The sequence below is a fragment of the Notechis scutatus genome, chromosome 2 (genome assembly GCF_049901735.1).
Source record: "Notechis scutatus isolate UNSWTSFEM ecotype Mainland chromosome 2, rNotScu1.2, whole genome shotgun sequence".
NCBI lineage: Eukaryota > Metazoa > Chordata > Lepidosauria > Squamata > Elapidae > Notechis > Notechis scutatus.
Genome location: NC_142010.1, coordinates 31,847,360 through 31,869,718, shown reverse-complemented (window position 1 = coordinate 31,869,718; position 22,359 = coordinate 31,847,360). Strand labels below are relative to the sequence as shown.

The 22,359-nt window shown below is 38.5% G+C and overlaps 1 protein-coding gene across 21 annotated transcripts in view; it reads left to right on the top strand.

The window, feature by feature from the left end:
• Positions 1-22,359, top strand: part of CADPS (calcium dependent secretion activator) — a 454,502-nt gene that overhangs the window by 246,242 nt on the left and 185,901 nt on the right. For all 21 annotated transcript variants that reach the window (XM_026679552.2, XM_087954541.1, XM_026679537.2 and 18 more), the window contains exons 10-11: positions 15,495-15,603; positions 17,483-17,695. In XM_026679552.2, the coding sequence (XP_026535337.1) occupies positions 15,495-15,603; positions 17,483-17,695 (322 nt within the window). The remainder of the gene's footprint in view (positions 1-15,494; positions 15,604-17,482; positions 17,696-22,359) is intronic.

The window sequence follows — 22,359 nt, the reverse complement described above, 5'->3', positions numbered from 1 at the left end:
TGATAGTTTCAATGAGAAATAACTTTTGTTTTTGTTTCCTTAATTCTTAATCTGTTACTATTGGTGTTTTGCTTTGTTTTGGCATAACATTCAGTTGAACAAGTTTTGGTTCATTATAATTAGAATCACTGTGGGTAATATGTCATACATAGTCGTGTACGGTTGAGTCTATTTAATATTACTCTGAGTGCCTGTCAGGCCAGTTTGTTTCTTCCAGTGATGGCATGCAGGCAACAGTGTTTTGGCTTTCAAGAGAACTTCTAGCACTATTTTAGTTTCTAGTGTAGAAAATCTAGCTTACAAAAAATAATGCTGGTGGGCCAGTCGTACAGAAAGAATAAATAAGGATCAAATTGTTAAACTAATCCAGGTGTGTCAAGGTCCAGGGGTGGGATCTGGCCCACAGGGTGCTTAGATCTGGCCCATGGGGCTGCCCTGGAAATAGCAAAAGACCAGCCTATGATGCCTCTGTCAGTGAAAACAGAGCTTGCGAGGGCCACGTGCAGCCCTCACAAGCTCTCTTTTCGCTGGCAGAGGATGGTAGGAGGCCATCCCAGTCGAAAATGGAGCTTACGAGGCCCGCATGTGGTTCCCCCCGAGCTCCAATTGCCATGACTTATCTTCCAGATATATAGTTGTGCTTTTAAAGTTGTAGTAGCGTTTCGGCAGAATCTCATCTGCCATCATCAGGCTTCTGTATTATGTTTCGTCTGTGGTGTCTTATTCTATCAGCTTCATCTGTATTTAATTTAGTTAGGCTGGATTCTACTGCTCATATGATGGATTCTGTGGGGATTTTTTTGGGTGCTATAGCATAATTGAATCCTTTGGTTAGGACATCTGTTTCTGTTTTGGTGAGTTCTCTGTTGGAAACGTTATATACTAATTGTTTCAGGTGTTGTTGTGAGTTGTTGGGGGCTTTCTTGTCATGTTCTAATTTCTTTAGTTTCTTCAAGAGTTTGTCATTTTTGTAAGTGGTTTCAGTTTCAGCTCTCCAAGTTGTAAGTTGTTTTATCTTGTCCCAAAGTAGAGGGTGGATTTTGCTGCTCAGTTCCAGGTGTAGTGTTAGCAAATCTTTGTTTAACTGATCCAATTGGAATCTCTTTCTGTGGAGCTCGTTCCTGAGTAGAGCCATTTCAGTTCTTTTCAGGATACGTTTAGTAGCTGCTGTGCTGTGATGAAATGTTAATTTGAAGCAGGTTGATGTTGCATTGTTGTCTCTGCAGCTGCGTAGGAATTTGAGGTCACATAGTATTCCTGCTCTTTTAACTTCTAGCTTCTCATAGGTTTTGGTCTGGCTGTTTATTTCCTCCCCGTAGAGGTCTGATATTTGTTTTCTTAAGTTTTCGCAGGTACTTACATGTAGGGTATTCAGCTTTGTTCGGGTATTTTCCCACGTCATTATAGTTGTGCTTTTAAAGTTGTAGCAACATTTCGGCAGAATCTCATCTGCCATCATCAGGCTTCTGTATAGTGTTCATCTGTGAGCCAGACTTTTACAGTGGTTTCAGATTTAAATTTGGGGCAGCCTATTGCTGTGCCAGAATGGTTTTTTCTTCATCCTGATTGGTTGGGAGTCTTGGTCTGTGTTTATTGGTCTTGGAATTTGCTGTGTTCTGCTTGATTGGTGTTTCTAATATCTTCTGTTTGTTTTGTGGCTCTTTTTGGATCTTGATTGGCTGGCAACACTGTGTTACTTTATTGGAGGCCTTTAGTGCAGTTTGGCTCCGGGTAAATGGATGGCTATCATTAGTTAGGAAGCTAGGTTTTATCTGGGTGCCTGGTTGGGGTGTGTTTGAGTTGGAGGTATCGGGGGAATCTGTTTGTGCCCAGGTGCTTGTCTGGCTAGTGGTGTGGAGATGTTTTTTGTTTGTGAATGCAGGCTTCCAAATGATTGACAGTCAGGTGGAATCATCTCTTCTATTCATGCTTTCTGGTCTTTTTTCAATCTCTATGGCTTCTCTGATGATTCTGTGGCTGGGGCTTTCTATAGTGGCTAGGGTTTTGGTGCCATTGAAGTTGATGCTATGACCTGTGGCTTCCATGTGTTGGACTAGTGAGGAAGTGTGTTCCAGCTTTTTGACTGCATTTTTGTGTTCATCCAGGCGGGTACTTATTCTTCTATTAGTCTGTCCAATGTATGTGGCCGGGCATGATCCACAGGGGACTTCATATATGCCTTGGTTTTCCAGGTCAATTTTATCTTTGGGGTTTCTAAGGATGGCTGCTATTTTTCTGTCTGTTTTGAAGGCAGTCTTGATGTGATGTCTGTGAAGTATCTTACTGATTTTGTCTGTAGTACCTCTTATGTAGGGCAGGACAGCTGTTTCATACATCTGTTCATCTTCTGGGTCTCCATTATGTCTCAGTGTGTTTTTGTGGATCAAGCCGGTGATTTTGCTTTTGTGGAAGCCGTTGGCTGTCAGTACTTTAGTCAGGGTGCATAGTTCAGTCTTTAAGTGTGTCTTGTCTGCCAGGCATTTGGTTCTGGCAATTAGTGTTTTAGCCATGGAGTTTATCTGTGCTGGGTGGTGGTGGGATTGGGCGTTGAGGTAGCGGTTGGTGTGTGTTTTCTTCTGGTATACGGTGTGTCCTAGTGTGCCATCTGTTTTTTTGTAGATTAGTACATCTAGGAATGGTAGTTGTTTGTTTGTTTCCATTTCCATGGTGAACTTGATTTTGGGGTGTGTGCTGTTTAGGTGTGTTAGGAAATTGTTTAGGTTTTCTTTTCCATGGGGCCAAATCACGAATGTGTCATCGATGTATCTTAACCATAGTTTGGGTTTGAGGATGGCATTGGCCAGGGGTCTGGATTCAAATTCTTCCATGAATAGGTTTGCAATGATGGGTGACAGTGGTGATCCCATAGGGGCTCCTTCAATTTGTTTGTATCTTTGTCCTTTGTATATGAAATATGTGTTGGTTAAGCAGTGTTCTGTTAGTTCCATGAGGTGTTTAGCTGGTTGGTATTTATTTTTGATGATTTCAAGGGTCTCTTTTATTGGGACTTGAGTGAATAGTGAAACCACGTCGAAACTTACAAGCAGATCTTGCTCCACGTGTAGATCTTTGATCATTTCTAAGAAGTGGTATGAGTTTTGTACATGTGAAGCTGCTGTTTCAGCATGGGGATGTAGCTGTTTTACTAAGTGGTGCTATATATGCTATACACACACACACACACACACACACACACACACACACACACACACACACACACACACACACACATATATATATATATATATATATATATATATATATATATATATATATATATATATATATATATATATATATATATATATATATATACTGGCACTATGAAGATTTAGATTTTCTTGCGGAAACCATAAAGATCACTATATATATATATATATATATATATATTTTCTTTGTTTTCCTGCATTTTTCGACAGCAGTTTTCCACATCCAGAGCCCTATAGAGTTTTGGGACTACAATTCTAGAACTGTTATTGATAGATTCAGAATGCCAGGATAGGCAAAGCTGTTCTGAAAGCTACCCAGATTGTTTCAATTTATTCTGTCCTGCGTTTCAGGATTAGCGCAATAAAACCAATGAGAAGAGAAGAAAAATAAAAAGTACTAGAAGTAAAAAAGAAAACAGAACTCAGGACTGAAACTAATACTCATTACACAGAAAGCACGTGCAAATAAAGAAATCTTTAATTTTTTCATAAAACCTGGCAATGATTTAGAGGCTTTCCTTGCTTTAAAATAGAAATGTTTCTGTAATTAGAAATGAAACTTTTGCTTCAATGTTCAACTTCCTCATCCATAAAATTCATCTGGCCTTTTCTTTACCCATACTGTTTATCCAAGCTTGAATAGTTGAGATGGTTGTTGGTTGCAGACCCATTTCTATATTCTAAAAGTATTTCATCTCAGTAGTGGTATAAAGTGCCCCTACAACTATATAATGTGCAAGCAAGCTTAGAACATAGAATGCTATGATTTTACTACATGTCTTCAGTACATCAGTTACCATTCTAATAGCAAATTTACTCTCTGAGAGGAACAGAATGTTAATTGCATGCAAATTTCGAGGCAGAAACTTGTTATTCACCTCGTTGTTAATTCTGAAATATGCAGTGTGAAAGCGATGGCAGAATATGACCTCAAGGTTAAGAATGAAAATTATCCACAGCCTCATAAATCAGGGAGAAAAAACATGGCAAAGTCAGTCTTAGGGAATCTCAGAAAAGCTTTTAAATTGCACAAGTACGTAGATAATGTTCCTGTGGATCTTCAAGTCCATTAGCCAATAATCATTTATGATCTTATTAGTTCTTTCCTTACTTTCTCCTTTACATCAATGTGCTGAGAATGTCACCAACTCTTTTCCTAAACATTTAAAACAAATACTGTAGCTGACATGCAATTTATTGCTAACCCTTAAAATCAGTAGAAATGATGACTGTTGCACTTCTAAGATATTATTTTAAAAGCATATTTTTTTGGGGGGGGGGGCGGCTAAGAAAACAATAGGCATGTCTTTTTGCTGGCTCAGATTTGTTTTTAGTTAACCATGTAAGTAGTGGTAGAATTATGACATCAATACATGTGTGAGCAGAGGTGTTCTGTGGACGTTCGCCCGCAAGAATCAAAACTAGCTCTGTGCAAACATTCCAAAGGGAAGAGGATAGAGATTCTTTTCCAAATAATATTTGAGAAAATGTAGCAATAGCAATAGCACCTAGACTTACATGCCACTTTACTGTCCTTTACAGCCCTCTCTAAGTAGTTTACAGAGTCAGAATATTGCCCCCAACAATCTGGGTCCTCATTTTACCCACCTTGGAAGGCAGGAAGGCTGAGTCAACCTTGAGCCTGGTGAGATTCGAACTGCCAAATTGCAGGCAGCCAGCAGTCAGCAGAAGTATCCTGCAGTACTGCACTCTAACCACTGCACCACTGAGGCTCATAGTGCTATCAAAGTACTATTCAATCAGCATCCTACAAGCATGTGGTTGCATTCCATCTTGATGTCTTCAACATGGCCATAGGTTTACTGATTACTCTTTTGTAGGATAACACAACATGCTGAATCATAAACTACCCAGGCTGGCTTCGTATACCCTGCCAGGCTACAAAGAAAACTAGCCAAAGTTAAAACTAATCAAGTACATTGTGCAAAAACAGCACCTCTGTCTTTAACTGACTTGGTTAAGGATGATAGATAACCCACAGCTTATCTCCACAGTGCTACTAACCAGTTGCTGTTACCAAGTCTATAGTTTCAGTCAGCCTGCAGCCAATGGTTCTCAATTTTAAATTACTTGATTCTTCTTCTACATATTCTTCTTCTGCAGTTTCAATCCCCTCATCAGAGATTTATCTTCTTGATCTGGCACTGAGAGCATTTTGACAGTTTTATCTTATATTGTTATAGGTGATCAAGGGGAATGCCCTTCATCTCAAGCACAGTCCAATACTTTTTAAGTAGCAGTCAAATCTGTTGTCTTTTTGTTTCTAGTTTGTTTGTTTCTTGAGTAGTTCTAAGCCATATGCTTTTAATCTGTCCCATCATCTGTTCTGCTTTGTTGTTGGATCATGATGCTTATTTTTTTTTTTTTTTTTAGTTTTGCTTTATTTATTTACTTTGACAATTCTGGCAGAAACATGTCCTTTCCATTGTAGAAAAAAAAAATACCTGAAAAGGCTAAATGAAAGGGTACAGAAAAGGGCATGATTTAAAGAATGGTGCTGAAGTAAAACAGGTTTGTGTACACACACACACACACACACACCGCTGAAAACTTTACTTTGCCAATTGGGAGACACAAGGCAAAAAATATTGGGGAAGACTCAGATTAAAAACTCACATTGACTCCAGATGGTTTTCAGGTAAATAAAATTCAATGTAGTTAATAAAATTATTGTCAGGTATTTATTCCCATTCTTTCTCATGGACGATGGCATTTAGTAGCAACTTTTGGAATTCTATGGGGAACACACTCAAAGTTTGTGAAGTACAACTGTGCCCCTGGACTAATAAAAGATTAAAATACTTAAGGCTTCCAAGTCTACAAAATACTGAAGATGGAACATTTAAAAAAAAATATGATTGAATTGGAGAGGTTAGTATCAGAACTCTTTTTAAAAAACTTTAGATTGATTTGTGATGAGTTCGGGGGGGGGGGGGGACATTTCTTCCATAAGCCAGAATAAATAAAGATGCACAAAATGGCTAAGTCTATGTTTTCCTTAGTAATGTGTGAAGTCTTCAGAAGCGCTCCATAAATTTCCAGAATGGAAAATTCATGAATGGCTTCATTAAAAAGGCAAACAGTGTGACATGAATCAGCAAGGTGCATATCTGAACTGACTTGAGCATGTTCACAAATTAGAAACTGTCAAACATGAAATTAACTACTAATGTAGAGAATACTGATGAAGCATAAGTACTTGTGAATACTAAAAACATAAAGGGGGTATCAAAAATGTACAAGGTAGCTCTGTCTTTTGGTCACTGACATTCATACTGCCTCAACCATCACATAACACAAAATTGACATCAACTAAGTACGCACAAGTCTCAGTCCACAGAGATAGATGTTCAAACTTGGAAAAACTTAATTTCACGTGGATTCCTTCACATTGACATTGATTATCCATGAGTGAAACGAATAGAATAGAATAGAATAGAATAGAATAGAATAGAATAGAATAGAATAGAATAGAATAGAATAGAATTCTTTATTGGCCAAGTGTGATTGGACACACAAGGAATTTGTCTTGGTGCACATGCTCTCAGTATACATAAAAGAAAAGATACATTCATCAAAAGTCAAGAATGATAAGGTACAACGCTTAATAATAGTCATAGGGTACCAATAAGCAATCAAATCATACTAGGAAACAGTCAATAAAAATTGTTAGGATACAAGCAACAAAGTTACAGTCATACAGTCATAAGTGGGAGGAGATGGGTGAAAGGAAGGATGGGAGGATTAATATTAATAGTGATGCAGACTTAGTAAATAGTTTGACAGTGTTGAGGGAATTATTTGTTTAGCAGAGTGATGGTGTTCGGAGGAAAATGTATGTCAGCTTCTAGAGAGTAACATTCATAAATAGTTCCTTCCTCTATTTTCCTCTGCCTTATGTACCACATGAGGCTTCTACCCCTGTTATCACTGCTAGAAATGTCTAATTTCAGTTGTCAGTGAATTGATGTGAGATTCTTATTGAGAACAAAAATTATTTTGCTTCTGCAAAAATAAACTGTGCTTTAAAAAAGACTTTATTTGCTGAGTTAGAGAACATACTACTTAACAGTTGCAGGGAGATATTTTTAAGAAGATTAAAACCAGATGACAAAGCATTCACAGCATTGCCTGGAAATGTGAAATATGCTGACTCTCTCATTTCATTTTTCACATAGTTAATAGAATTCTTTATTGGCCAAGTGTGATTGGACACACAAGGAATTTGTCTTGGTGCATATGCTCTCAGTGTACGTAAAAGAAAAGATACATTTGTCAAGAGTCAAGAATCATAAGGTACAACACTTAATAATAGTCATAGGTTACAATAAGCAATCAAATCATACTAGGAAACAGTTAATATAAATTGTAAGGGTACAAGCAACAAAGTTACAGTCATACAATCACAAGTGGGAGGGGATGGGTGATAAGAAGTGATGAGAAGATTAACAGTAATAGTAGTGCAGACTTTGTAATTTGGTTCTCCACCTGGAAACTGGAGGCAAGGAAATAGCAATGATAATTTCCATGTTCACCCAGGAGGTGGCAGCAACATACCACTTATTGTATTTGGTTGCCTTGTCCTTTCTTTTCCATACTCGATTCATGCTCATCATTTGACTGGTCAGAAGGTGTATATGAGCCACCTTTGACATGCAAACTGACTATAGCAGAAATAAAGAAGTTCATAGATGAACCAACACAATTACCATAGTGGTCCTATCATGCCCAATCAGATAACAGATAATCAGAGTTGGAAGGGACCTTATAGATCATCTAGTCCAACCCCCCCCACCCAAGCAGGAGACCCTACACCATTTCTGACAAATGGCAGTCCAATCTCTTCTTGAAGGTCTCAAGTGATGGCGCTCCCACAACTTCTGAGGGCAAGCTGTTCCAATCAATAAAGAGTTGTGTGAAATAGGTCACAGAGGCAGCAAACAGATTGTATACATAAGAAACATGAGGGTTATATCAGAGACCAAGAAGCACATCAGCTGTTGATGTCGAAGAATGAATCAAAGCAAGACTTGATGAAACTCACTTAAACATTTTTGTAACTCAGATAATTGCTTTCTGGTACTAGTTTATGATTGCATGGATTATTATTATTATTTGCTTAGCCAGATAAGATTCATGCAGAGAAAAACTTTGATTTTTGTAGCACAACGTGTAATTTTGAGAAGATAAAGTTAACAGTATTTGGGTTATAAGAGGCTTTTGTGAGGCATATGATCAGACGTGGACTTACCATACCAAGCAAGCTAAATGTTGTGCAATTGCAAAAATAGAACAGAATATAGAATAGAATTCTTTATTGGCCAAGGGTGATTGGACACACAAGGAATTTGTCTTGGTGCATATGCTCTCAGTGTACATAAAAGAAAAGATACATTCGTCAAGAGTCAAGAATCATAAGTACAACACTTAGTTATAGGATACAATAAGCAATCAAATCATACTAGGAAACAGTCAATACAGATAATAAGGATACAAGCAAAACATTTACAGTCATATAGTCATAAGTGGGAGGAGATGGGTGAAAGGAAGGATGGGAGGATTAATAGTGATAGTAATGCAGACTTAGTAAATAGCTTGACAGTGTTGAGGGAATTATTTGTTTAGCAGAGTGATGGTGTCCTTGTGTCTAGTTGTTCTGTGTGCAATGCTCTATAGCATCGTTTTGAGGGTAGGAGTTGAAACAGTTTATGTCCAGGATATGAGGGGTCTGTAAATAACAGCAGATATGAATTCTTGGTGTAAAAACACTTATGTTTTGAATCCCTCACTGAAAAAAATTGCAAAAATTAATTTTCACCCCATTAGACATGCCATAGTCCTTTCTCTATTTTGAACCAATCAGAGTTTCCATACAGAGGATGCACTGTGGCTTCTTGATTTGTACACTGACTGTTTCAACTTGACCAGATGCGTTGGCTGGTTAGTGAGGATAGAAAATGGCTCAAGTTGGCCCAAGCTGGTAAAGGTGCTGCAAGAGATAGAAAATTAACAGAAGCCCAAAAATATTTTTTTAATGAATCCTAAGAGAGCACAGAGGCAAAGAAAAGAAATAACATAGATTGCCAAGTTCCATCTCTCCAACTGAGCAATGGTGAACAAGATCCTTTTCAGAGAGCAATGGAAAAACAAATCCAGCTATTCCTTAGATTTTATCTTGTCCAACCACAATTTTTGCAGATTCAGAAATTAGCCTTATTGTGTTACACTCTATAGAACACTCCAAAAATTCAAGAGATACTATATTTACCAATAAGAAGCAAAAGTTTTTTCCTCCAACAAATAACCAGCTATAGATTGGAAGGGAGGGCATTTTACAATTCCGAGAAGAAAGAAGACTGCAGGCATTGTGGGAACCAACCGTTTTCCAATGGTTTGGCCTGGATGTCATTGAAAATTAGTTTGAAGCTTAATTCTTGCTTGGGTGGATCTGCTGGCCCAATAAACATTATGCTTTTCTCTACTTTTGCTTTCCTTCCCTATTCATATTTACCTTTTCCTTTGTCCACATGGCCAGGTGTGGAAACGAAGTTCAGGGATTATGCTTTGTATTTATGTTCTTTCATAGGAAAATAAGAATTAGCTTGTCAGAGACAAAGATGGTTACAATACCTCTACACAGAGAATACTATAAGATGTGAAGGGCAAATTATATGGCACATATTTTGCACTCGTATTTTATAATCATTCAGCCACGGGCTCTCTATCATGTTCACTGGTCTTGGGCAATGGTGGCAAAACATTTGGACTTGCTGTGTCAAAATTTTGGAATGGGCCTAACTTTACTCTCCTGGCATATCACAAACCCTCTCAAACAAAAGAGAACCAACTCTCTCTCCCCCTCCCCATTTAGGCCTACCCTGGACAGTGGCACTCAATAGCAATGGTGAGACTAGGCCTAAAATCAAGATCAAGGTCTTGAAGTTAACCTCAGCTCTAGGACTACAGCTGCCACTCAAAAAGGCCATTTTGGCTGTTTCTCAGGACGCCTGACCCTTGGGGAACAGCATGATCACCAGTATTCCCCAGGAACTGCTTCATGCTGCTTACCGTCAGGCGCTGTTCTCTTTCTGTTGACAGGCCCTTGCAGCCTACCCAAGGCTGCTCCAGATCACACGAGGCCTTGGTTCTGACCTAGGCTCCCCCCAACAGCACAAAGCTGAGTCCTCATCCCAATAAACCCCTTTTATTTGATTTACAATGAATTTCCTCTCCAACAAAGTCCTGGCCAACAGTCTTTCATGATAGTTCCCAATTACAAACATTTATCAGGCTTGGAGAGGGGCCAGGCCTATATCTCTCAGATACCACAGTACTTGGCAAGCATGCTGGAATGAACTGTTTCCTGCAAAGCCCTACTCCCCTTTTGCTCCTCTTTTATACTCTAGGGGAGGGGCCATTCAGCGTCCACCTGTGGCTTTACTCCCAAGTCAGCCCTAGTTCCTCAGCTGTTCCCTTCATCTGGCAACTCTGCACATGCGCACACTGGGAACAGGCTCCAGCTGTTCTTCTGCCTCACTGATGTCGGACTCCGAAGGCAGCTGATAACTGTTAGATGGCCCTGGTCCCATCTCTGCCTCTGATGCAGAGCACTTGCCAGAGCCTTCCCCAGACTCCAGGACTGGCCCATGTTCCTCCCCAACCTCCTCACTGGCCGCCGTCAGGCCACATCAGCCTTCATTCTTGAAGCAGCTTCAGAAAATGCTATTCTATGCCCTCTTTGACCTCCAAAATCCACATGAAAGCACACCCCATCCCTGCACAATTTTGGGAGGCTTCAGAATCTGCACGAAAGCACACCCTATCGTCACACAGCCTCCTCAAATTACATGAAAATGGGTTTTGATGAATGCTGATGTGTCACCACAAACATGGTGGTGTGTCCCCTTTGGCATATGTGTCACAGGTTTTCCATCACTGATCCCAAACCTTTTCCAACAGCGATAGGTTGACATGTTCTAAACAAGGAACTGAGTGAAAACCAGCCAGTTAGTTCATATAGACAAAAATACTGCTGTATGTATGCTTACTTTAGGAGATTTAAATGAGCACCAAATAGCTGAGAGATTTACCCTATAGTTGATTTTGAACAAGGGAATGGACAAGGACCTGTATACTATGAGGAATGGCACAATTTCCAACTATATCTTATGAATATAACTTATATTTTATTTACACTTACCTTTTAGCTTGGAAATCTTTGAGGGAAATACTCAAAAGTCCCTTGGAGTTGGGTGTCTTATAAATTCAAGTAAATTATAATGATAATCTCATAATGATAATTATAATGATAATCATAATAAATGATTACAAATCATTTTGATAATCTCATACCAAGATGGCAATAAAGACACTTGGCTGAGTCATGTGACTGGATATAATGCACTTCCTTCAAAATAAGTTTCCTTCATGTGCATTTTTGAAGAGGTTTTAGGAAACGTTGAATTACTCTATGGGGGATTATAGAAACCTATGATTAAAAAATAGACAGCTTCTTGGGGGAGGTTAATACAAATTTGATACCAGTGGGGGGCAGCATGTCACTGTATTATTTTGGCTGAATTGAAAGCTCTCAGAAACCTCTTATGAATTTACAATTCTTCTGTAGCATTGCATTCCAGTTAAGCTCTAGTTTTAGTTTATAGGAAAACGTAGAGCTGTGAATACTTAAAAAATAAATGATTTGGAAAAAGTGGACATTTTTGGGGATTCATTCTATGAAACTACTGTGTTATGACATCCATTGATTAAATTTAAGTTTTGAATAAGGGAGAGGGGGATTTGTCTGTTTTTTACAGCTTACAATCATCTAATTTCCGAGGGTGCAGTTTTAATCACATCGCCATCTCAAATTTTCCCTATCCCTGGAGATGCTTCTGTACCCAAAGAAAGGAATAAGACCCCAAGAGACTTGGAAAGGATTGTCTCTGCCAGTCACAGTTCTTTCCAGTCCTCTTTCAGTCAATCTCCTCTTTTCAGTCAAAGGCAAGCCAGAGATGTTGAATTGCTTCCTTGGTTGATTCTGCTGGAGAATCAGGGCAATAATTCTTCTTCCTCTTGCTTTCTAATGGTCAGGGAATCAAAAAGAAGATTAATTTGCAGGCCCAGATCTAGAAGCTACACTAGCTCTGGATGCAGATGCAAGCAGAACCCTGGAGAAGGAGGAGCATCATTAATTAATTAATTGCAAAAAAATCCAAAGCATTTCTAATAACATTAAAATTCAGAGAGAAGACATCCTAGCCTTTTTTTTTCTCCCTTCCACGCTTCCCCCCACCAAAATGACTAACATCATCCATTAATGCAAGAGTTTTAAGGAAAAATAAAGTTTCTTCCAGAGGTCGAGGAAATGTCGAAATCAATATAAGAATGTAGGGAACCCAGAATGTGACACAACCTTAACGGAGGCATTTTTCAATCATCTGATGATAAATTTCCCTATTCCTAGCCCAGAGCACAAGAGAATCCCTGGCTTTCCAACTGCCTTCTCCTAGATTATCCTGATTTTAAAAAAGACAATATATTAAGTACAAGCTGTGTCTTAATGCAGCCTGATGGGCACCTAAAGGCAATGTCGAATTCCCCTGCAGCCAATGAAGACTGCCATCAAGTATTTGACATTGAGTGTGGCATGTCATGCACATCGATGGAGGAGTGAAAGCTACCATTTACAAGATCAGTGACAATAACTACATAGAACTATGGGGGCTTTTGGGATTGCTTTAATATGATTGCTAACCAGCAATTTAGCTCACATTGTTTCTGACAGAGTGTCAGTCTGACATTATGTGAAATGAACGATAAGAGTTTTCAAAGGATGCACGTTCCTTTTTTTGGACAATAACTATCATTTTTTTAAAAAAAGTAAAGCTGTGAACCTTTGAGTTGACAGCTCACTATCAAATAATTGTTAAAAGACTTGTTTTAAAAAGAACCATGCCAATTGTATTATTATTATTAATCATATTCATTTTTACTCTCTGCTAGTGCCGTCTCCAAGTAACATTCTACAAAGTCTTGACTTGTCCTTGTAGTTGAATGTTATACAAGGGTGATACCATAGGGTGATTATACATCAACCAAGGCAGCGGAGACTTGAAAGGAGAAACCATATCTATCAGTTTAAAAAAGCTCATTTCCACTAGATATCACAAGGGATAGTTAGAACATCTCTGAATTTCATCCTTTTGTAAGGAAGGAGAGAATTGGAGCCATATCTCAGGTGTTGTTAGACAAAATTTGATTTAATTTTCCGGAACCCAAGATCAGGCCCAGACAACCCATGCAGCCAACAACATCCTATTTATGTCTCTATCGGATTAGCCATTGACTATATCTTTTCCATTTAAAAAAAAATGGAAAAGTAATTATGGAAATGGAAGCGCAAGACCATTTGGCAAGTGAAGAGTACCCATTTTTACTGACATCTCACCCTCGCCCCCTTCTATTTGGGGTCAAAATTATTGTGGTAAAATTCTGTTTTATTTCAGGAATGGAAGGGCAAATGTTTTCTTCTGAAAAAATAGCTTAAAAATCAGGGGTGGGATTCTACCGGTTCAGACCGGTTCGAGCGAACCCCTTGTTCCAATGATCAGCTGGCTCCAAACCTATGTTCACTGGTTCACTGTGACAAGCATGAGGGCCCATCCGCCCGCCCCTGCTCTTTCCTGTCCTTTACTTCCTTTGTTTAGAGCACAGCTGATTCACGTGGCAGAGCGGTTTGCTGTGCCTCAGCTGTTTTATTCACAGAAGCTGCAGTTGAAATTAAATATAAGCTTTTTAAAATGTGGAGCATGCGATCACCGAACTGGTTGTTATACCAGTGGAATCCCACCTCTGGTTAAAATATTAGTTTTACTTTTTAGTATTTATTTATTATTTTTCACTTTTAGTATTTTTACCAATAACCCAAGGCTGCAAACATATCCCACATATTTTTCTCATCCTATTTTCCCCACAACAACCATCTATGAGGTGGGTTGGGCTGAGAGAAAGAGAGTGATTGGCCCAAAGACACCCAGCTGGCTTTCATGTGTAAGGCAGAACTAGAACTCACTGCCTCCATTTTCTAGCCTGCTGCCTTAACCACTAGACCAAACTGACTCATTGGTTCACCTGGTTCAGCTCCCTCCCCCATTCCGATAACATTACAAATACCTCTCTTGTGATCATGGAATGTGAATTGCAATTCCTTGGCCCTAAAGGTTTACCCACATTCTTTCCTTGGTTGCAGTTTCATAAGTATGCAGTTGAATACTTGGGTTAGATGCTACAGTACTAATTCACATGCAGTATTTAAATCACTGGAGCCTTCTCTATTGCTGGGAAAGATCGAGGGCAAAAGAAGAAGGGGATGACAGAGAATGAGGTGGATGGATGGAGTCACTGAAGCAGTCGGCGTGAGCTTAAATGGACTCTGGAGGATGGTAGAGGACAGGAAGGCCTGAAGGAACGTTGTCCATGGGGTCGCGATGGGTTGGACATGACTTTGCAACTAACTACAACAAATTTAAATCATTGTTTACCAATTCTGGTACTCAACAACATTAAGATTTTGCATTAAGGTATATAGAAGAAGAAGAAGAGACAAAATTGTTTATTCTTGATCAACTGCACCACAGTTTATTGTGCAGTTCATTGTATCTCAATCCAGATCTTTGATTCCTCAAGTTTGTTTTAGTATTTTAGCATGAAGTTGGAATAAGCTCTGATAAGGATGTTTGGATAACATGATGAATTCTATTTGATAGCATTAGACAGAATTTCTGATAGTACTGCTGTAATTTAACAATAGTAAAAGGATGGAGAAAGTTACTAATATTTAATTGAGACAAAAACATTATATCTCTGCCAATTTTTTATTAGAATTTTATTCAGGTGTTTTAGTATGTAATAACAAGCTTTTCTAACCCAATTCCCAAGAGATAAGATTGTACTCAACCTAAGAGATTGTTCTGCATTGGCTGATCAGAAGATTGTAAGAATGTTTAAATAAACCTGTGCGATATTGACTGTAGTGTCCTACTGGTCCCTTCTTTTCAGAAAAATCTTGAGATTTATATTACAGGAATCATCTATTAAAATAGATTATATCTATTATCTATTAAGACAGAACTATTAAAAATAGATAATAACTGATGGAAAGACTTAGCTGAAGGTAAATATAGAACTATTTGCAAAGGCTTCCAATTGGAAGTATTCTTCCATCATCACTTGATGTTCCTTAAGATGTATGATCTTCTGCAGGTTAGCCAATATACATTTGCCATGTGCAGCTATCGAGAGAAAAAAGCTGAACCTCAAGAGCTGTTGCAGCTTGATGGATACACGGTAGACTATACAGACCCACAACCCGGTAAGTAAGATGGTAAGCTGAGGTTTGTTTGCTTGTTTTCTGAGGGTCAACTTCCTTGATTATAGGCTTAACTGAAACAAACGTCGGTATATTTTTATGCAGCCTGCTTAATTATGTTGTTTGTGAATTAAATTATCAAGATATTACTGCATGCTTATTAAAAACACAACAATCAGGTGGCCTCAACCTTAAAGGAAGGAACTTAAGAACATATCTCTAGAATCAGGGGTGGACTGCTGGGTTTTCGCAGGGGTTCCGCTAAGATTCTGTGCAGTTCGGAGAACCGCCAAATCCCACTCCTGGCTGGCCCTGCCCACCCTGCCCCGCCCCTCCAAGGAGTGCCCACACAGCCCATTTTGGATGTAGGTAAGTGCAGGGTGTGCGCGGAGGCTCGGGGGGGTGGGTGAAAAATGGGCCTCTCAGAATTTTAGGAAGGCCGGAAATGGCTTCCAGAGAGCCTCCGGAACCCAGGGAGGCCATTTTCACCCTCCCAGAGGCTCAAGGAAAGCCTCCAGAGCCTGGGGAGGGCAACCCCCCCCTCCACACCGTGGTGCAAGAGGCCGACTAGGCCACGCCCAGTATGGCCATGCCCACCCAGCAACTGGTCAGAGAACCCTTTGCTAAAAATTTTGAAGCCCAACCCTGCCTAGAATACATTTTTTTTCACCAGCGTAATGGACAGTAGACCGCGAATTACCAATCTTTGGGGAACAAGGGCATAATTCAGGAAATTACAAACCAGTTTACTGATTATATTGGTGAAAAACATTATTCCAGATAAACATGGGCTGAATAGCTTTAGTAAGGGTTCAGTAAAGCTAATACCTTAATCTCAAAACTTTTACTATCCTTTACCAATATCGGAAAAAAGGGAGTGATAGGGGAATCCAATATATTTGTTTAGTTCCAGAAAGCACTGACAAAAAAAAATCTTTCACCAAGGATTCATGAGATAAATTATTTTGTGATTCTTATGAAGAAGTAACAGATTAAAAAACAGAAAACATAGAATGCAAATAAATGGGATTACTTTAATGATATAGAGCAAGGGTGTCAAACTCACGTTGTCACGGTGGCATCATGTGATGTATCGGAACTTTTCCCCCCTTCGTTAAACTGAGTGTGGGTGTGGCCGGGATGTGACTCATCCGGCCCATGGAGCGGGAGTTTGACATCCCTGATATAGAATTTTAAACAGTTGGGTCTCTCCAAAGATTTGTAGATTAGTGCTCTTGATTTATTCCTAAACGAATTAGAATTAAAGATGAGCAATGACATGGAAAAGTTAATTGATAGCACCAAAGGGCCTTGAATACCTTTAAAATTATGTTAGTATGAAAACTGGTGACAAATATGGTTTTATGTGAGGCAAAAAATATGGTTTTATGTGAGGCAAAAAAACCTAACTTCACATATATTGTACACTAAAGGATCTGAGCTAAAACATGACTGAATGAATGTGGAATATTGAAATAGAGACACATTTTGGGTGTGGGATCATTAGAAAAGGATAGGTGTTCTCATTTAAAATTATAAAAGTACATAAAGAGTGAAAGATTCCAGGTAAGCAAAAGAAAGTCATTATCCTAACACCATTTAAAATAAATTCTTCCCACCATAGCATTCATGCTTTCTGGCTTGAATTTAAAGAATCCTTTGCAAATGTCCTTATTCCAGAAGGAGATCTTACTCCTTCAATTTGCAGGTCCTAGCCACTTCTTGTTCTTCATCCTAATGAGTTCCCCAATCCTAAGGGAGACTGCAGAATTTTTTTTTTTTTAAATGAGCAACTATAGCTGCGTCTTTTGTTTTGGGAGATCCGTGATCCTGAATGTCAAATGCTGCTTTTTCTAAGAGAATGCTTTCTGATATCTCTCAGGTTTGGAGGGCGGCCGAGCATTTTTCAATGCCGTGAAAGAAGGAGACACCGTGATTTTTGCAAGTGACGATGAGCAGGATCGTATTCTCTGGGTCCAAGCCATGTACCGCGCTACAGGCCAGTCCCACAAACCTGTGCCACCTACTCAAGTTCAGAAGCTTAATGCTAAAGGAGGAAATGTGCCCCAGCTAGATGCTCCCATTTCTCAATTTTGTAAGTAAAACGTATTCTTATCAAACCAAACAGTTTGGACTTAAAAGTGGATTGTTCATAGCTACAGGGGGGAGGGGGAAGAGAAGGGTTCCGAATATGTATTTAATGTTATTTTAACATCTGAGAATTTTTCATAATATATGCCAAGGATCAAGAAAAAAAGTTATTCCATGCAGAAGAAAACCTAAAATGCAATACTTGATGTATGGACTCTAGAATTTCCCAACCCCTAACTTGTTCTGCCCGTTTTTTTCATTATCCCACTCTCCTTTTCAGTATTTTTGGAACAAACCCCTCTTTTGGGGACAATCATACATAAAGGGCCTTTTATAAAATGTATTATTAACAATCCAGTGTAACGAACGGCTAATAATTAGCGATTAAATACTATTGCTCTAATTTGGCTTGCTCAAAAGTGGGATGAAAGGAGGGAAGTTATAAGTCAGGGGTCTCAAAATTTGGCAACTTTACGATTTGTGGATTTCAACTCCCAGAATTCCTCAGCTAGTCATGCTGGCTGGGCAATTCTGGGAATTGAATTCCACAAGTCTTAAAATTGCCAAGTTTGGAGACTCCTGTTATAAGTCTGTCAATCTCCTTGTTTTGGAAAGGGAATAGGCTGAGCTCTTTGGTATGTTTGATACGGCCATCATCTACCTTTTCTCCACTTGCTTGTCCATTCCTACCTTACTAAAGTTGTCCTATCATGGCCACTTTCTGACTGTCTGCTCTGTGTAGGTTCTATTGCTTTGCATTGGAACCTACTCGAGAAGTATGTCTATGGAGATTTTCAGTCATCCAGGTCATGGTTGTCCCAAAGGTGCTTTTTCAGAACTGAAGAAGCTTCTTGGATGAGAAGTGAAACATCTTCAAGGAAAAACAAAGTCCACTTGTCTTTTGAAGAAGCACCTTTGGGACAAAGTCAAGAAGTAGGTCTCTTTCTGCTAGCCTCCAGAACAGCAGCTGCTGAAGTATAAGGGCTAAATGATGGCTAGCTGTTGACTCTAACTTTCACTCTGTAGCAATCTCAACATCACAGGGATTGCTGGCAAAGGACAGATAGATTGATATGCACCCATTGCATGGGTACATAAGGGTAGTATAGGATGTATATATGAATATGTGGTCCTATCCCAGCAAACACTATACCACTATAGAACTTTCCTCCTAGTCAATTTAAGGTAAAGTTTTGGGAACATATATGTGTTATACACAAGGCGTTATAATCATAAATTAACATAATCTTGATGCAATGTAGTTACATTTAGAGTTTAGTTAATTGGTTAACTAGCCAGTTAGCAATTTGGTATCTTGATAGACAAAAATATTTTTTGCACTTGTGTCTGAGAAGAATTTTTGCAGAAATCTTGGAAAATCTCCAATCCTGGATTTGAAAATTTAACAAGGGGGAAATTGGAAGAAATTGGTTCGCACGAGTTATCTTTTTGAATTGGATTATCCTCATAGACACAATTTAATGTATGAACTCATATATTAGATCAGAGTCCCTACATTATCTTAATATGCACAAAAAAGTGTAAGATACTGACATTCTTACCTATATCCTTTTGGGTATAAATTGTTGAACTGCTGAGAAATTTGGATTTAGAAAATAATCCAGTTAGATTAATTTCTATGAAAGATTTCACCAGGTCATTGAGGTTGGATACATCAGCTCTTAATTTTATTTTATTTTAGTTCTATTTATTTATTTATGTATTCATGTATTTCATTGTTTTGTTTTGTTTTGTTCATTTGACAAGGCTGATTAATCTGAAATACCTCAAACTATTCATAATTTTCTGGAATATTTTTGGGGTGGTCTAGTTTGGTGTATTCTGATTGTAACGGAAATATTTGTTTACTAACGTTTTATATCTGCAGAAATTTATAATCTTTGAAAATGATGGAATTAACTTCCTCTATTTTTACATGTGTGCATAACTTGGACTCATACTTAACTTTACTTAACTCTAGCAAAGCTTGGTTCTCATTTTAATATGAATTAAAACATGGCATGATAAAGGTTGGTTGAAGGACATTGATTTCATATTTTCCTTTTTTGTTGCAAATATACATTACACAAGGAAAACCTTTGCTGAATTAATTGGCAGTTTGACTGACTGGTTGGATGGCTGCAGCATTTGGGCCTTAGAATAGCATCTATGTCTCTTAGAACCAAGGGCATGAAGAAAGATTCAGGAGAAGTCCTGAAGCCATGTTCAAAATTGTACAGCACATTTGTAATTTAGGTCAGGTAAGTAACAACAATGTATTTTTCTAGGTTGCTTGCACAAGGATATTATAGTAGTTGGGTGACCTCTCCTAGCTCTATGACTGGACTAATAGTTTCATTTAATTTTTTCCCCAACATACTTTCCTAAAGTTGTGCATTTTCTGTTTCAGCCATTCCATTTGCTCTGTCTTTACCTTTCCAGGCTGCCCGAAATGCAACTTCTGGACATTTTAACTTGTCTTTTTTCTTGCCTCATTTCAATCTCAAACTGATGAAGTCAAGAAGATTGATCAATAAGACCTTCATCCCAAAGAATTTATTTTGTTAGCATGCGTGTTTTTCATAATTATTCATAAACATAAATCTCATATCCTTGTTATTTTGCCACTTACTCAGGGAAATTGTCATTTACTCAGAGGAGAGAGTAAAATTAAGTAAAGGAAAATTAAGTTTATAAAATTCCAAATTAGATAAAAGGAAATCAAGTTTAGCTATTACACCAGATTTATTCTTTTTTTTCCTTTGAGCTAAACCAAGCGTATGATTAAATGTAGTTTCTTTCAGTTTTATATTGTTTTAGACCCACATTTCTAATTCCATACAGAGCAACCTAGCCTGAAATGGCTAAAAAGGAAAGACAGAGAAGCAAGTCAGGGGATACATATTATGAATTTACCTCTTTGTAGGTATATTATGTGTTAGATATTGTCCTGTTGATTTGCATAGAATAAATGGTGAGTTGTTTGAATTCTGTTGGAGTAGCTATAATGTTCTGTCCTAGCTATAATGTTCTGTCCATAATGTTTCACAAAACTGAGTGATTAAGAAATGGCTGTATTGCAAGATACAGCTTTGTGCCTCTTATTCTAGGCTGTGTCTTTAATCCCTTCCTTTCTAAATAAAACAGTGGAATTAGAGAAAGCCTGAAAGCAAAAGAATTCTTCTCAATTTTCTTATGTTTCTCATATGCTTTAATAACGAACCAGATTCTCAAAATGGAAAATCCACACTAGAGTCTACATTGCATTGAGACATGTGGACTTCAACTCCCTGAATTCAAGGGGAATTCAAGTCCATGTGGCTTAACAATGCCAAAGTTGAGACACTTGGCTTTAATGGAAGACTCACAAGCACCAGTTCTAGCAGAGGAGCATAAATGGATGCAACTTGTTTATAAACTGTGATTTCCTTGTTATTTTCTGCTCTCTTGTGAAGCAATAGAAAGCAAAAGTGATGAAGGAAGTTAAGGGTAAATCAGGGTTCTCCAACCCTCGGTCTGTGGACCTGCATTGGTCCGCGGCATTCCAGGAAATGGACTACACAAACAAGCGAAGCCCTGTCCACGGAATGCAGGCAGCCCACGAAACCATGCCCCCTCCGGTCCACGGAACCGGGCTAGATGGTCCTTGTCATGAAGAACTTACAAATAGGTTATTATGAGTACATCTGATAGGTTGCTCAGAATAGTGGCAAACTCACCATTGGAGGTTGCTACAGCTAATACCAGAAGTAGAAAAGGCACCGAGAGATAAATATGAAGAAATCTTACCCAGGGACTCACCAAAAATCCAGGGGGGTAAGTCTTGCAAGTGCATAATCTGTGCAGAGGCCTTTAGCCTAAACTCATGTATTTCTGCTGCTTGGCTACCCACTGGAATATCTGTGAGCTCAGGCTGTGAAATGTCACGCTTTATCGATGCCTGTATATTTGCATCTATTGCTTTTGTGTCAGAATACCAAGCTCCTTTTATAAATGCATCAGTGGACAATAAAATATATGTATCACTGCAAGCAGTGAGTCCTTCTTATGCACACATGAATGGCTGCCATCTGATGTTCCAGGGTCACAGAAACCATAGTTCCTTTCCTGTATAAATCAAGTATTGCATTTTCAAGTGGTTTTTTTTCCCCTTTTCACCCATAGAGAGGTAAGAACGGTGGTGAAAAATACCTTAATGTGCATTGCACATCTTTTTAGATGATTTTTCTTGCTCACTGAAACATACAGTGCTGGATACGGGGGAGACTTTGAAGGAAGAACATATTGGAAGCGGTTTCCATTTGTCTAATATTTTTCTTGCGGTTAATATTTCCATAGATTACATAAATTGCCTAAAGATGGCAGAACTGCTTTGTGTTAACAACCAGAAGGGGGAAAATAATAATAAACCATGCAAACACTACGGTGTTAAGCTGAAGCTGTAAAACAGAGAGTTGAGAACAACGCATTTTTACAGTTGGGTAAATTGGGGATGATACTGCATTCATTTGGTTCCTTTCTAATTTACCTTAACAGGTATAAACTTTACGCAATGCTTAACGTCTCCTTCAGTATTGATTTCCAAGCCCGAATTAAACATCTTTTTTTAATTATTACCGTTATTTTTAGAAAGTGGCGTGTGCATTTTTAAATATAGTATGCATTTAA